This window comes from Martes martes (assembly GCF_963455335.1).
Source record: "Martes martes genome assembly, chromosome: 3".
Classification (NCBI taxonomy): Eukaryota; Metazoa; Chordata; class Mammalia; order Carnivora; family Mustelidae; genus Martes; species Martes martes.
In genome coordinates this window covers 78,276,399-78,292,283 of record NC_137890.1, presented here as the reverse complement: position 1 = coordinate 78,292,283, position 15,885 = coordinate 78,276,399, and the positions used below count along the sequence as shown (strand labels likewise).

Below are 15,885 nucleotides of genomic sequence, written 5' to 3'. Positions count from 1 at the left end.
AGTCATATCACCTCAGCCAAGTTCATCTCTTTTGGCTGCTTCCCCACTTTTAACAATGAATTGATGGGGACACCTGGGTGGCTTAGTCAGTTAAGCATCTGCCTCCAGCTCAGGTCATGATCCCAGGGTCCTGGGATAGAGTTCTGAATCAGGCTCCTTGCTCAGCAGGGGAGTCTGCTTCTCCCTCTGCCTGCCACTTCCCCTGCTGTGCTCTCTCTCTCTCTTTCTTTGACAAATAAATAAAAATCTTCTTTTTAAAAGTGGATTGATGATGTCTACTGTACTAGCATTGCTGAATTAAGTGGATTAGTATATGCAAAGGACAGCAGAGGTCTTGGTAAAGTGTTATTGCACTGCAGAGCAATGAAATCTATAGGGAAAACAGTCTATTCCTAGACTGCTTGACAGATTGCTTCAAACCCAAGTCATGCTACACAGAAGGCTAGGGCTCCTTCCAGGCCTTGATATTGACATTAGTTTTAGTGGAACAGGTGAGAAAAATTGATAAGCAACTATATTATTTATTACCTGCTTATATGTATCAGAATCACCCATATATCACGGCTTGTCAAAATATATGTTGCTTGAAAAAATATATATATATATATGTTGCATATATATATGTATGTTGCATATATATGTTGAATACACACACACACACACACATATGTATGTATGTGTGTGTGTGTATATATATATATATATAGATATATAGATTGACTTCATCCCTAGAGTTTCTGATTCAGTAGGTCTGGAATGGACATGAGAATTTCTTATAAGTTTTCGTACGATGCTAATGCTTCAGAGCTAGGGACCACATGCTGAGAACCACTCCCTACATTAGCTTGTCCAGAATCAGAAAATACATGTTGGTCCCGTATAGCTTCTCTCTCTCACACACACACACACATCCTTTAGCCTTTTTAAAGATAAGTTATATTCTTCTCTTTCATAATTTTTTGGTCTGAGGTACAAATTTCTTTCAAACTCCTTTTCTCTCCAGTGAGACTAACTAGAGCAAATAGACAGCACCTGTAATTACTGTATACTTTCCTTGTCATTATGCCACTGTAACAATATGGAGTTCTTGTCATCAGGGCAACCTGAGTGGTGAGTGTATGAACAGTACAGTTTGATCCCAACCTGGACTCTTCTCAGTTTTTCAATATGTTCATAGCTTCCTTGAATTTTGTGATTAAAAAAAATGTAAGAAATCTTACAATTCTGACTTATCTTCCTACTTTTTCTATCTAAGGTCTGACTCCCTCTCAGTGTTGTGTACAGACTTTCTCAGCCTTAACACTACTGACATTTTGGGCTAGATGACATTTTTGGTGTGGGTGTGGGACTGTCCTATGTATTGCAGGATATTTGGCAGCACCCCTGATCCTTTATGCATAGATCCAGTAGCATTCTTTCCCCCAGAGTTAAGACAACCAAAATGTCTGCAAACTTTGCCAAAAGTTTTCAGGAAGCTGAAGGCATTGCAAAATCACTTCTAGTTGAGAACCACTGGTTTACTGTAAACCTACGGTTTACGGTTTCTCTGGACTTCATTAACATTGATTTAATGTGTACTATCTGCTAATAAGTAAGCTAAACACCTATAGTATAAAATAATTAAGACATACTTCCTTTTACATAATGTTTATATTTCAGCTGGAGAGCTTTTAACATAAATTAATCAGTTGGACACAGTCTGCTAAGGACTGTAAGAGACATTTGGGCCAAGGGCTACAGGAGCAGCCTGGAGAAAGGCATCATTTGTGCTGGAGTGTGATAGAAAGTGGCACAGAGTGTGTCAGACAAGGTTTTTCAAGGGAAGAGGAATTTGAGCTGGTCCTAGGAAAATGCATCAAGGTTTGTCAGAAAGAAAAAAGTGAGATTAATTGTTCTAAACAGAGTGTAGAGAATAAATGACTATTAATAAATGGCTATTAATAGACAATTATTAAATATTATTAAATTATTAAAGTATGTTAATGATGCTAAAATTAATATAAATATTATTAAATTATTTTAAAATTGTTAAATAATAGACAATTATTAAAAATAAGAGTGGAAAACTTTCTGAGAACTTTTTGAGAACCAGACTGAGTTCCAATCCCAGCTGCTCCACTGAGTAGCTGTGTGACCTAGAGCAACTTTCACCCATCTGTGCTTCACACTACAGCCCCAAACATCTTTACCCACCGGTCTCTCATTGACTGGAGGATATTATACAGAGTGCAACAAAGCAAGGACAAATCAACTATGAAATTAAATTGCAAGTCTTCCAAAAGACAGGGTTTCCTGGAAGTTTAAAGATATGGAGAAATACTGAAATCACTGACAAAGCCAGTAACAAAAGAAGATCTTGAGAGTCAGACTTGCCAGTGACCAAAAGAAGTGAAAATGAACAAAGAAGATGACCTGATAGGTACTTCAGAGATCAATAATTTTACTATCCCAAGATTAAAATATTCATCTTTGGGAAGATTGGCGGTGCCATCGATTTGACTGTTATGATGGTTTTACTGCATGTGTTAAAAATTACATACAGTTTCATAGTGTGTTACTATGGTAGGCAAGATTCTAAGAATGATCCCCAATGACCTCTGCCTTTATAAAATGCCCTCACCTCTGAGCATGGAAGGAATCTGTGAATATGATGAGATCACTCCCATGATTATGTTATTCCGTGCCAAAAGGGAGTTTGTCCATCTGAGGATTAGTTCTCAATTATCTACTCTAATCACACGGGCTCTTTTTTTTTTTTTTAAAGATTTTATTTATCTATTTGACAGAGAGCACAAGTAGGCAGAGAGGCAGGCAGAGAGAGAGAGGAAGCAAGCTCCCCGCTGAGCAGAGAGCCTGACGCGGGGCTCGATCCCAGGACTCTGGGATCATGACCTGAGCCGAAGGCAGAGGCTTAACCCACTGAGCCACCCAGGCGCCCCCACACGGGCTCTTTATAAGCAGAGAGTATTCTCTGGCTGGCAGTACAAAGGGAAATCAAAAAAATTCAAAGTGCAACAAGGATTTGTTCTCTGTTGCTATATGAAGATGGAAGGGGCCATACAATAAAAAATGTGGTGGCTTCTAGAATCTTAGGTGGTAGGCTGACAGTAAGAAAGCAGAGCCTCACACCTAAAACCACAGGAAACTGTATTCTGCCAACAACCTGACTGGGCTTGGAACCAGATTCTTACCCAGACACTCCAGAAAAGAGCCTTGCATAGCTGACACCTTGATTTTGACTTTATGGTACCTTGAGCTTAAAATCCAGCCACGCCCACTGGGTAGGACTTCTGACCTAGGACCTATGAGCTAATAAGTGGATACTGTTTTAAGCAGTTAAGTTTGTCATAATTTGTGACACATAAATAGAAAATTAATACAACTATCATATAATTCCAACTGTTGGAAAAATTACACACAAAAACAAAATTTGATTTATTCTTTGCTCATTTTCTATGATTTCATAGTTGCTATAATTATAACTAGTTTTGTTAAATATAAAATACAATAGGAATATCTTTATAAACTTTAATTTTTAAAGATGAATTTCCATTAAAGCTGTTTTCCACTACTAACTATAAACGTTTGTCTTGTTTTAAATGGATTGACTCCAAGTAGCCTTTGGAGTTTCTTGGAACAGCAGCAGCGGCAGTTGACAGCCAAGGAAAGAAAATTTGATAAGAGAGAGCCAGCTTCACTCTGGGGACTGGGAAAGAAAATAAAATACTTTGCTTCACTTTCTCTTTCCTGGTTACTTCATAACTGCCCTAATACGCATGGGATGTAAGAGAAGGAATCAAGCTGCTCTTTCTTTAAGATGGTGCACTCCAAATTCTTGACTTATGCTATAAGTCCTAATCTTGACTCTTGCATAAAGAAATGTTTCCTTGTCATTACCTTTGTCTTAAGTACTCAAAGAATAAAATGAAACCTCTTTAATTCTTAAGCAGATTCTGCTTGCAGATGATATGACTTGTATGTAGAAAATCCCTTAAAGATTCAACCAAAAAAACAGCTAGAACTAATCAGCAAGTTGCAAGATATAAACATCAACATGCAGAAATCAGTTGCAGCTCTATACACTGATAATGAAACATCTGAAAAAGAAATAAAGGAAACCATCCTGTTCACAATAACATCAAAAAACAATAAAAAATGAATAAATTTAGCCAACAAAGTTAAAGATCTATACAATGAAAGCTACCAGACTTTATTGAAAGAAATTGAAGAAGGCACAAACAAATGGAAAGTCACCCCATATTCATGGACCAAAAGAATCAATAATGTGAAAATGTTTGTACTACTCAAAGCCATCTATGGATTCAACTCAGTCCTTGCCCAATAAACCAGTGCATTCTTCACAGAAATATAAAAAACTATTTGGAACTTCAAAAGACTCCTAAGAGCCAAAGCAATCTTGAGAGGGAAAAAACAAAAGCTAAAAGTATCACACTGGTTTCAAACTGTACTACAAACTGTACTACAAAGCTGTAGTAATAAAAACAGTATGGTACTAGCATAAAAATAGATACATAGACCAATGGAACAGAATTGAGAACCCAGAATTAAACCCCCACATATACATTCAACTAATATTCAACAAGGGAACCAAAAACACCCAATAGGGAAAGGATGGTGTTGGGAAAACTGGATAAATACATGCAGAACAGTGAATTTGATATCTGTCTTATACCACTCACAAACACTAACTCAAAATCAATCCAAGACTTGAACATAAGAGCTGATGCTATAAAATTCCTTGAAGGAAAACATAGAGAAGATTGTCAACACTGGTCTTGGCAATGATTTTTTGGACATGACACCAAAAGCACAAAGAGCAAAAGCAAAACCCACCAAAAGGGACTACATAAAACTTAAGGCTTCCACACAACAAAATAAACAAATAACAAAATGAAAAACCAACCTACAAAGTGTGGAGAAGTTTTACAGACCATGTATCAGACTAGGGGTTAATAGCTAAAGTACATAAAGAACTCATACAAATGAATAACAGTGAGAATAACAAAAACCTCGTACAACTCAAAAACAATCCAAAAAAAGTCAGATTTTAAAATGGGCAAAGAAATTATATAGACATTTTTCTAAGAAGACATCCAAATTTTCAACAGGTACATGAAAAAATGTTCAACACCACTACTCATCTAGGAAATACAAATCAAAACCATAATGCAATATCACCTTACATCCATTAGAGTGGTTTTCATCAAGAAAGTAAGAGAAAACATGATGGTCAGGATGTGGAGAAAAGAAGAACACTGTTGGGATTGTAAATTGTCTCAACCACTGTGGAAAATAGTATTGAGTTTCCTTGAAAAATTAAAAATAGATCTGCTATATTACCCAGGAATTCCACTTCTGGATATATACCCAAAGGAATTGAAAACAGGATATTGAAGAGATATATAAACTCCCATGTTTATTGCAGCATTATTCACAATAGCCAAGATAGGGAGACAACTTAAGTGCCCATGCACAGAAGAATGGACAAAGATATAGTAGGCTATACAATAAAATATCCTATCATGATAAAGAAGGACATCCTGCCATTTGCAACAAAATGGCTAGACCTTGAACACATTATGCTAAGTGAGGTAAGTCAGAGAAAAACAAGTACTGGTGTGATATTACTTACATGTGGACTCTAAAAAAGCCAAACTCGTTAAAAAAAAAAAAAAGAATAAAACAATAATTACCAGTGAATGAGGGATAGGGCAGATGTTATTTAAGGGTACAAACTTGCAATGAGCAGTAAATAAGTCCTAGAGATCTAATGCACAGTATAATGAATATAGAAAACATTATTCTATAATAGTCATCAAAATTGCTAAGAGACTAAAACTTAATTACTGCACTCACTAAAAAGAAAGGACCATTATGTAGTAAGGATGCTAATTATCACTACAATGACAGTTATATATAAATGTATCAAAGTAACTTGTTTTACACCTTGCATTTACTCAGTGTTATGTGTCGAATATATTTCAGTAAAGTAGCATTCTTTAAAAAGTCTTAAGTTCCATTTAGACTTTATAGTCAGCTAGGAAACTGAAGAGTTGTTTTTAAATCACATTTATGGAGGAGATTAAATAATATAACTAACTCACTTTGAAATTGACTAAGGCCTTTAAGCAGTCTTATTTTTCCCCCTAAAATTAGAATTGGTCACCAAGTGGCCAAAGTTAGTGTGCCCCTTTTGTTAACTGCAATTGTAGAACATATTACTGAAGTAGCATCAAAATTTCATCTTGAAAAAAAATTTTTATAACATTACCAAAACTGACTTCTGGCAAAAAATATACTTTAATTCCTTGGCAGGGATTTGCTAGGCTGGATTCATTTCCCCAACTTTTATTGATAAAAACATGGTCCTGTAATCGTATCTAGTTTCCCTTGAGGAAAACAAGATTTAATGATAAGCCAGTCTATTGATTTGCACCTGTGCAGCTAAGCAGGCTTACATGAGGTCAGAAGTGATGGAGTGATATCACTTACATGTGGACTCTAAAAAAGCCAAACTCATTAAAAAAAAAAAAAAAAAAAAAAAGAGGATCTGGAGAAAAAGAGGATCTGGAGAAAAAGATTTCAACAGCTGAAAAAGTGAACATAAACAAAGATGATAAATCCAGGTCCCTTAAAAAGATACTTGACAGATTATCTAGAAGATGCTAAGATATCACCGTATCCTTTAAGAACATATCCAAGGTCTCCAAACACTTTGTAATGAAGCTCTATGAACAGTTGATGACCTAGCCAATTGGTTAAAAATCTTCAGGTGAAAGAAACAAAAGACTGAATTAGATCTGGCTTAAATGATAAGAATATATATTATCTTACATGAAAAGTCTGGAGTCAGGGTAGCTTCAGTTTGGTTAATTCAGTGGTCCAGTAATACTCCAGCTTTGCTTCTCTTAAGTGTGTTGACATTCCCCTTTTAATTGTGGTGGTTCCAACGATCCTAAGCATCACTTCCTTGTGGGATGACTTCAGTAAACTTCTATAAGAGGAGCTTGATGGCCTCTTTAAATTATCCTCCCAACCTAAATTCTCCTCATATTAAATGATTTGCATTTCTCTTGAAAGAGAGGTGTGGTTGGAATTTATTTTTTTTAACCGAGTCTAATAGACTTTGGTTTTTAATAAGGAGTTTAAAAATTAACATTCATTTTGATAGCTGTTCTATGTGAGCTTATCTATGCCTATTATTTCATGATTTTTTATTTTTTAATTATATTTAAGTCTGAAACAAAGCCTGGTATAAGGGGAGACACAGAGAAACAAGTTTTTGCATATACTTGTTGGCCATTATAAGGATTTAGGATTTGTTTTAAATGCAATGGAAGAGCGAAACTATATGATAATATGTGGAACATAAAGAATAGCATGGAGGACATTAGGAGAAGGAAGGGAAAATGAAGAAAGGATCAGAGGGGGAGACAAACCATGAAAGACTATGGACTGTGCGAAACAAACTGAGGGTTTTAGAGGGGAGGAGGTGGAGGGATGAGTGAGCCCGGTGATGGTATTAAGAAAGGCACCTATTGCATGGAGAACTGCGTGTTATAGACAAACAATGAGTCATGGAACACTACATCAAAAACTAATGATGGGGGCACCTGGGTGGCTCAGTGGGTTAAAGCCTCTGCCTTCGGCTCAGGTCATGATCCTAGGGTCCTGGGATCGAGCCCCACTTTGGGCTCTCTGCTCAGCAGGGAGCCTGCTTCCCTTCCTCTCTCTGCCTGCCTCTCTGCCTACTTGTGATTTCTGTCTGTCAAATAAATAAAGTATTAAAAAAAAAAAAACTAATGATGTACTGTATGGTGAGTAACGTAACATAAGAACATTTTTAAAATGCAATGGAAGAGTTGTTTCAAACAGGGTACTCTTTGATTTGCTGTACATTTTAAGATCAATATAATCATTATAAGGGAGAATATATTGCTTAGAGGAAAGAGAGGAAACAGACCAGTTAGGAGAATGTCAACTGTAGTTAAGACAGTATCTATCTCCTGGTGACCTGGACTAGGTAACAGTGGTCACTGAAGGGAGATAATGATTCCAAATTAAGAACTGACATATGAACTCTTGCCAGTAGATCAAATGGGTAGCAGGAATTGAGAGAGGGGATCATCTTTGATGATCCAAAGATCCAAAGATCCAAAATCTTTCCAAAGATGGAAAGATTATGTTTGTTTCTGGATGATGGCATTATTCTTTGGGTGGTGGAGAAGACGGAAGAGGAGAACACATTTGCAAGGCAAAGAGAATAGATGGCTAATGTTTTAGATGCATAGTTGCAAGGTATCTACGAAACAGCCAAGTGGATATGTTAGAGTCAGCCCTTGGATATGTGAGCTCTCTGTTGCACAGAGATGAGGTCTTGACTAGAGATGTAAATGGGAACATCATCAGCCAACTGTGCTCTGAGAGATGCCAGTATTAGAGCCCAACCAGGGAAAAGATGGGTAGCCACTCAAGGAAAGTGTGAAACAGATAATGTGGTGAGAGGAATGTCACAGGAGCCATTTTCTTGATACCAAGAGAGACTGCGTTCCCCGAATCTGGTTTCCAGGAAAGATGAGAACAGAAACTGTCATTGAATGTGTCATCATGGAGGTCATGATTATCTTAAGAGCATCTTCTTTAGAGTATTGAGGCAAAAGGCAGTTTGCAGTGGTGAAGGATTGAAAGCAGTAGAGATGTTATGTGAAGGTTTGACTGTGAGGTGGGGCAATGGAAATCTTTTTTGTTTTTGTACCACTTGAAAAACTCATTTCAGTCCATAAGTACTCAATGTATGTGTGGAATCAATCTTACTAGTTACCAATATAGACATAAAAATCTAACAGATGTTTGGGTATATATTATGCGCTGTTTGAACAGAGGTATTCATGCCGAACTCTACTTCTGTAATTAAAAGAACCTATGGGTAGGGAAGAATAGAGCAGCCTAGAGCAATTTCTCCTTCAGTGTTGGGTTCTGTCCATGAAGTCTTCACTGCCATCCCAACTCATTTTGCACCATGGTCTTCCTACAGATCTTCACATGAGTATCCATTCATCATAAAGTATTCTAGGATTCAGGAGAGAAAGAAGGATGGTATTATCCAAATACTACTGATATTTTACAGCAGAAATGACCAGACCGTTTACTATGTCTAATCATGGTGATACATTCTTTAAAAAAAAAATTAGCATTGTAAGACTGGGCTTTTCTATTACTATACTTTCCTTATACAAATAATATTTATATAGAATCATATTATACTATTATTTAAATGCATTATTTATATAATGATATTTTACTGTGGAACTTTTTTCCCTGTCTAAAATTTAGATTATATGACCCCAAACTGTATGTTCTATTTTCCACAAGAAACAGATGTTGCACCAGTTATATATTTTTATATAATCATAGCTGGGAATATTAAATATGAATGCATATACAAGGGAAATACAGTTACATTGAAAATCAATGATTTATTAAGGGTCATTTTATGAAACCATTTATGAAGCATCTATTTTAATATATGCAGATAGGTCCTGAGGAATATTTACTTTGAGACCAAATAATAATAATAGAAGTACGATCAGATAATTTGAAGGTTGACAATTTCAATGATAGAGAAATTACTGCTCTTATTTAATGGTAATATGTTTCTGTTTATAGGCTTTATGCCTTCTTTGTACTTATGTGCATTACAATGATTACATCATATTCATCATATACATATTACACTATAACATCACTAACTGGTTAAGTAATTGTTGTACATTTAAAAACTAGTTACGAAATTATAGTTCCTTGTAAGAGTGCCACTGACACTCTTAGAATAATCTCAGCTTATCAGAAGAGTTTAAAAATCCTATACATTAGTCGCTATACATCAATTATATTTTCTTGCTCACATCTGTACAAATGCAGCAAGAAGATAAAAATCTGCTTGTGCTTTAATATAGAGACTAAATGTTTAATTAGTTTGATGTCATTTGTTTTACTGTTGTAAAATGTTGCATCTCTGGCTTTGTTTAGGACCCGAGGGTGCTCTTTTTGAACATTCAGTGGAGACCCCCCTCGTAAGAGCCGACCCATTTCAGGACCTGAGGTAAGAATTTTGTTCAAATATAAACTCTCTTATGGAAGATACCTGGATATGTGCTGGAATAATATTTTAGCAGTCATTACCAGATCGTATCTTATTCCACTAACTAATTGTCTTTATCCTCATGATGTTCCATTTATTAACTAGTCATTAACTTACTAAAATCCAAAGGAAGTAAAAAGTGCCACTCTATGTTTAATCCACCCAAAACAGAAAATTTGCCATCTTAACTACTTCTAAGTATACAGTTCAAAAGTTTTAAGTACATTCCCACTGTTGTACAACCATCACTACCCTCCACCTCCAGAATTCTTTTCATTTTGCAAAACTAATACTCTGTGGTCAGTAAACGACTCCCCATTCCACCTCTACCAATCCCTGGAAACCACCATTCTACTTTCTGTCTCCACAAATTTGACAACTCGAGGCACGTCCTGAAAGTGAAATCATACAGTATTTGTATTTCACTTACCATGATATCCTCAACCTTTGTTTCATCTTTACATAATGTCAGAATATACAGAATCACCTAGTACCAGATTATAAATTATTCCGTATAAGAGTCTCTGTGTGCTTATGTGTACTTCAGTTTATCAATGCACTACTGAATGAATGACATTTATTGCTATAACTGTTTATTCCAATATTATATTTGTATTTTCTAACAAAATCAAATACTATTTTTTAAAACAAGATCCTAAAGTCTAAGGTATCACTTAAAATTATATTCAGTGTTTGAACTTGAAATATATGCAGAACAATTAATATCCTAACATATTATGTATAATAGAGGAAATTAAGTACAGTAGGAATCCTGGTTTTACAGAGAGAAGTCTTGTGACCTTGCTCAAACTAACCTTTTGAAACTATTTTTTTAATCTACAAAATGTTGATAGTAATGTATATCTCAATGTATTTTGGGAAAGATTTAATTAGCTATTAGGTTTAAAGTATTTTGTAAACTGAAAGTTGAATACAAATAATCATTTTTATTATCCTTATTATACCAAGTAGATAATCACACTAAGAAGAATGAAAGTTAGGAAGTTATGTATTTTTTATCTTTAATATCTAATTAAATGTTAATCAAAAGCAAATGAGGGTTCAATTCATCTTACCCACTTACAGAATATTTGTAGCATGAATATAAACTGTGACTCTAATTACATTAGAATAATTTCATTAATTTTAACAAAGGATCATAAGATCAATATTACAGAATTATTATAGTTAGGAAGAAGAACATTTTATGTTTCTAGGATAGAAAAATGATTCAATATCTTTAAAAATAATCCTCTTAAAACCAATTTGAAATTATAAAATAATGTAAGTTGTAGAGATACCTGACTCCTTTTTGAAGTAATTTACTTCACTGTTTTAAAATAGATGGATCTCGAAATTAAAACATTTATCTTGGGGCACCTGGGTGACTCAATGGGTTAAGCCTCTGCCTTCAGCTCAGGTCATGATCTCAGGGTCCTGGGATTGAGCCCCACATTGGGCTCTCTGCTCAGCAGGGAGCCTGCTTCCCCCTCTCTCTCTGCCTGCCTCTCTGCCTACTTGTGATCTCTGTCTGTCAAATAAATAAATAAAATCTTTAAAAAAAAAATTTATCTTATGTTGTCCCATCAGGGTATAATCTTCTGGTTATACCAATCTGCTGGTTATACAGTTATACTTGCTAAAAAAAGAAATGGCAGAAAAGTATCCTCTTGCTTTCTAAAAGGTGATAGTAAGGGTGGGGCGGGGGGTGGGCAGTGTGTCTCAATAACCTGGGTGTTACAGGCAAAGTGATTAAGAAAATATTGAAATTGTAAAAAATTCCTGGAGGAATGGGGTAAGGATGGAAGGCATGAACTGACAAATACTAAATCTCTTCAACTGCCAGGATCTGTGCACTGTCCCATAATTTATCTCATTTAATCATCAACTCCACCTTAAAAATAAGCAACTTTATCCCCAAGATCTAGATACCAGCATGTTCTAAGCAAAGATTAAAATGTAGCCAACATAATTAAATAGATGATAGATAGATAGATAGATAGAAGCCAACGGATGATTCAAATTCAGCTCTGACTCCAAAGTCCATGTTCATTGGGTATATTCTCTTCTGAGTGGTCCCCTGAGTAATTTATTCTTTGGTTTACAACCAGACTCCTCTAAATGATAATATGGTATTCATATTTTCTTCTGTAAATTCTTACCATAAACTGTCTTTCACTTTATATTTCTGAGTCTAGTACCATTACTGTTCCTGGCCTGAATAAAGTGAGAGCGATTCTAGAATATCCTGAAAACAATGAATATGGGTTTTGTAGGGTTTAAATCATTTTGCATTTATAAATATATCTCTGAAATATACATGTTTAAATATCACAAGTTTAAATTTTGATACGTGCTCAAATGATAGTCATAGAAGGATGACAATTATTTTCTTTAAGAAGAAAGGTAATTAACATGTATTTAAACTATATTTACATTTCTTACAGCAAAATCATTCATAAGAAAAGTACAAAGTCTGATATGCTGCCTTCATTCTGACATGCTACTTTTCATTCATATGTGATATAATTCATTCATACATGATATAATTCATTCTTTTTTTAAAGTTCAGCAAAAATATACTAAACATGTTTATGTACCAGAATGGTTGCTATTTCTACAGCAATAAAATGCCTGGATCCTGCCCTCAATAATTTTAAAGTCTGTTGGGAAAGGAAACATGCAAACAAGTTAGAACAATACAATTCTTTGTTCTGATGAAAGTCCAAAATATAGTGAGGGCATAAAAGAAAAAGCATAAAATCTTTCCAGGGTAATCTGAGATGATGTCACAGAGAAGGAAGCATTTGAACTGAAACTTAAGGAAATCAGTAGACATTAATATCACAGTGTAAAGTGTAAATCCTCTGCACTCAATGGGGATGTGGTGGCGATTAAGTTATTATTTGTAAATTTCTCAAAAGGATGCCTAGCACATAGTCAGTAATATAGGTGTGACTTCATTAGATAAATAAGGTGAAAGAACATGGGAACATTTACTCCTGTTTCAAACACTTGTAAATACTATTCATTCATTCTTATGAGTGAATGAATGAATGAATGAGCAAATAAATATTTATAAATATATATTATATACTTAGAAATATTGCTCAAATACTTGTAAATACATCTCAACTAGAAACCAAGACAAGCTCATTCTTATGTCCCAGTAACAAAGAAGAAATTCATTGTCAGAGCAGAGTAAAAGCTAAAGCCAGGATACATAAGATATCAGGAGGTCATAGAGCTTAAGGGCTGGGACTTTAGGTTTCTTTCCTTTTTTTTTTTTTTTTAAATTTCTTTTCAGTGTACCATATGTGCCCTCCACAATACCCACCACCAGGCTCCCCCAACCTCCCACCCACTACCCCTTCAAAACCCTCCAGATTGTTTTTCAGAGTCCATAGTCTCTCATGGTTTGTCTCCCTCTCCAATTTCCCCCAACTCCCTTCTCCTCTCCATCTCCCCATGTCCTCCATGTTATTTGTTATGCTCCACAAATAAGTGAAACCATATGATAATTGACTCTCTCTGCTTGACTTATTTCACTCAGCATAATCTCTTCTAGTCCCGTCTATGTTGATAGAAAAGTTGGGTATTCATCCTTTCTGATGGAGGCATAATACTCCATAGTGTATATGGACTACATCTTCTTTATCCATTCGTCCGTTGAAGGGCATCCTGATTCTTTCCACAGTTTGGCGACCGTGGCCATTGCTGCTATAAACATTGTGGTACAGATGGCCCTTCTTTTCACTACATCTGTATCTTTGGGGTAAATACCCAGTAGTGCAATTGCAGGGTCATAGGGAAGCTCTATTTTTAATTTCTTAAGGAATTTCCACACTGTTCTCCAAAGTGGCTGCACCAACTTGCATTCCCACCAATAGTGTAAGAGGGTTCCCCTTTCTCCACATCATCTCCAACACACGTTGTTTCCTGTCTTGCTAATTTTGGCCATTCTAACTGGTGTAAGGTGGTATCTCAATGTGGTTTAATTTGAATCTCCCTGATGGCTAGTGATGATGAACATTTTTTCATGTGTCTGTTAGCCGTGTGTATGTCTTCATTGGAGAAGTGTCTGTTCATTTCTTCTGCCCCTTTTTTGACATGACTATCTGTTTTGTGTGTGTTGAGTTTGAGAAGTTCTTTATAGATCCTGGATATCAACCTTTTGTCTGTAGTGTCATTTGCGAATATCTGCTCCCATTCCGTGGGTTGCCTCTTTGTTTTGTTGACTGTTTCCTTTGCTGTGCAGAAGCTTTTGATCTTGATGAAGTCCCAAAAATTCATTGTTTCCTTTGCCTTTGGAAACATATCTTGAAAGAAGTTGCTATGGCTGATATCGAAGAGGTTACTGCCTATGTTCTCCTCTATGATTCTGATGGATTCCTGTCTCACGTTGAGGTCTTTTATCCATTTCGAGTTTATCTTTGTGTATGGTGTAAGAGAATGGTCGAGTTTCATTCTTCTACATATAGCTGTCCAGTTTTCCCAGCACCATTTATTGAAGAGACTGTCTTTTTTCCACTGTATGTTTTTTCCTGCTTTGTCAAAGATTATTTGACCATAGAGTTGAGGGTCCATATCTGGGCTCTCTACTCTGTTCCACTGGTCTATGTGTCTGTTTTTATGCCAGTACCGTGCTGTCTTAGTGATCAAAGCTTGGTAGTAAAGCTTGAAATCAGGTAACGTGATGCCCCCAGTTTTGTTTTTCTTTTTCAACATTTCCTTAGCAATTCAGGGTCTCTTCTGATTCCATACAAATTTTAGGATTGTTTGCTCCAGCTCTTTGAAAACTGCTGGTGGAATTTTGATCGGAATGACATTGAAGGTATAGATTGCTCTAGGCAGTATAGACATTTTAACAATGTTTATTTTTTTGATCTATGAGGCTGGGATTTAATACATTATAGGACTGTGATACCAAGGCATAGCTGTGTGTGTGTGTGTGTGAGAGAGAGAGAGAGAGACAGACAGACAGACAGACAGAGGGAGAGAGAGAGCACACAAAATGCCCAGACTGAGATACCTTGTAAACCCTGGTCCCCATGAAAGATATTTGAAACAATTTGCCTAGTAGACTAAAGATGCTGTGAACCCATCTTGGTCCATGGGTTGAGTTACCCACAAGAAATCATGAATGACAGGCCTTTGCTTTGGCTAAGATCAGAGGACTAAACCCATACTACCTCATTGTATAAGAGCTCAAAGCTAGAAAATTAATGTTAACTACATTAAAGTCAAACTACAGTGAAGAAATTATCCCATTACCCGTGACATAAAAACACCTATGGTAAACATCCCTTGCTGAAAATGAGTTTACTGTAATAATAATAATAATAATATAATAATGAAAAGACAAAAAATCAGCAGCCACTACAGGTTATCCCCTAAAACTCTAAGTAGTAGAGCAAAGTAAGAGATTTTAAAACAGACTTGAATAAAATGCTCAAAGAGGACAAAAAACTGAATATAAAGATAAGGCAAAGTCAAAATAGTATGAAAATGGCAGATTTGGAAAATAACAAAATTCAAATTCTAGAAATGAGAGATCGACTAATGAAAATAAAATCAGTGGCAATGAGTACTTGGTTTGTTTGTTTGTTTTTAAGATTTTATTTATTCATTTGAGACAGAGAGCTACAGAGAGGGAGAGCAGGGGGAGGGGCAGAGGAAGAAGCAGACACCTGCTGAGCTGGGAGCCGGAACACAGGGCTCCA

The 15,885-nt window shown here is 35.8% G+C and overlaps 1 protein-coding gene across 2 annotated transcripts in view; it reads left to right on the top strand.

Moving 5' to 3' along the window:
- SGCG (sarcoglycan gamma) overlaps positions 1 to 15,885 on the top strand; it is a 124,677-nt gene that overhangs the window by 96,988 nt on the left and 11,804 nt on the right. For both annotated transcript variants that reach the window (XM_080798720.1, XM_080798721.1), the window contains exon 6: positions 10,051 to 10,123. In XM_080798720.1, the coding sequence (XP_080654846.1) occupies positions 10,051 to 10,123 (73 nt within the window). The remainder of the gene's footprint in view (positions 1 to 10,050; positions 10,124 to 15,885) is intronic.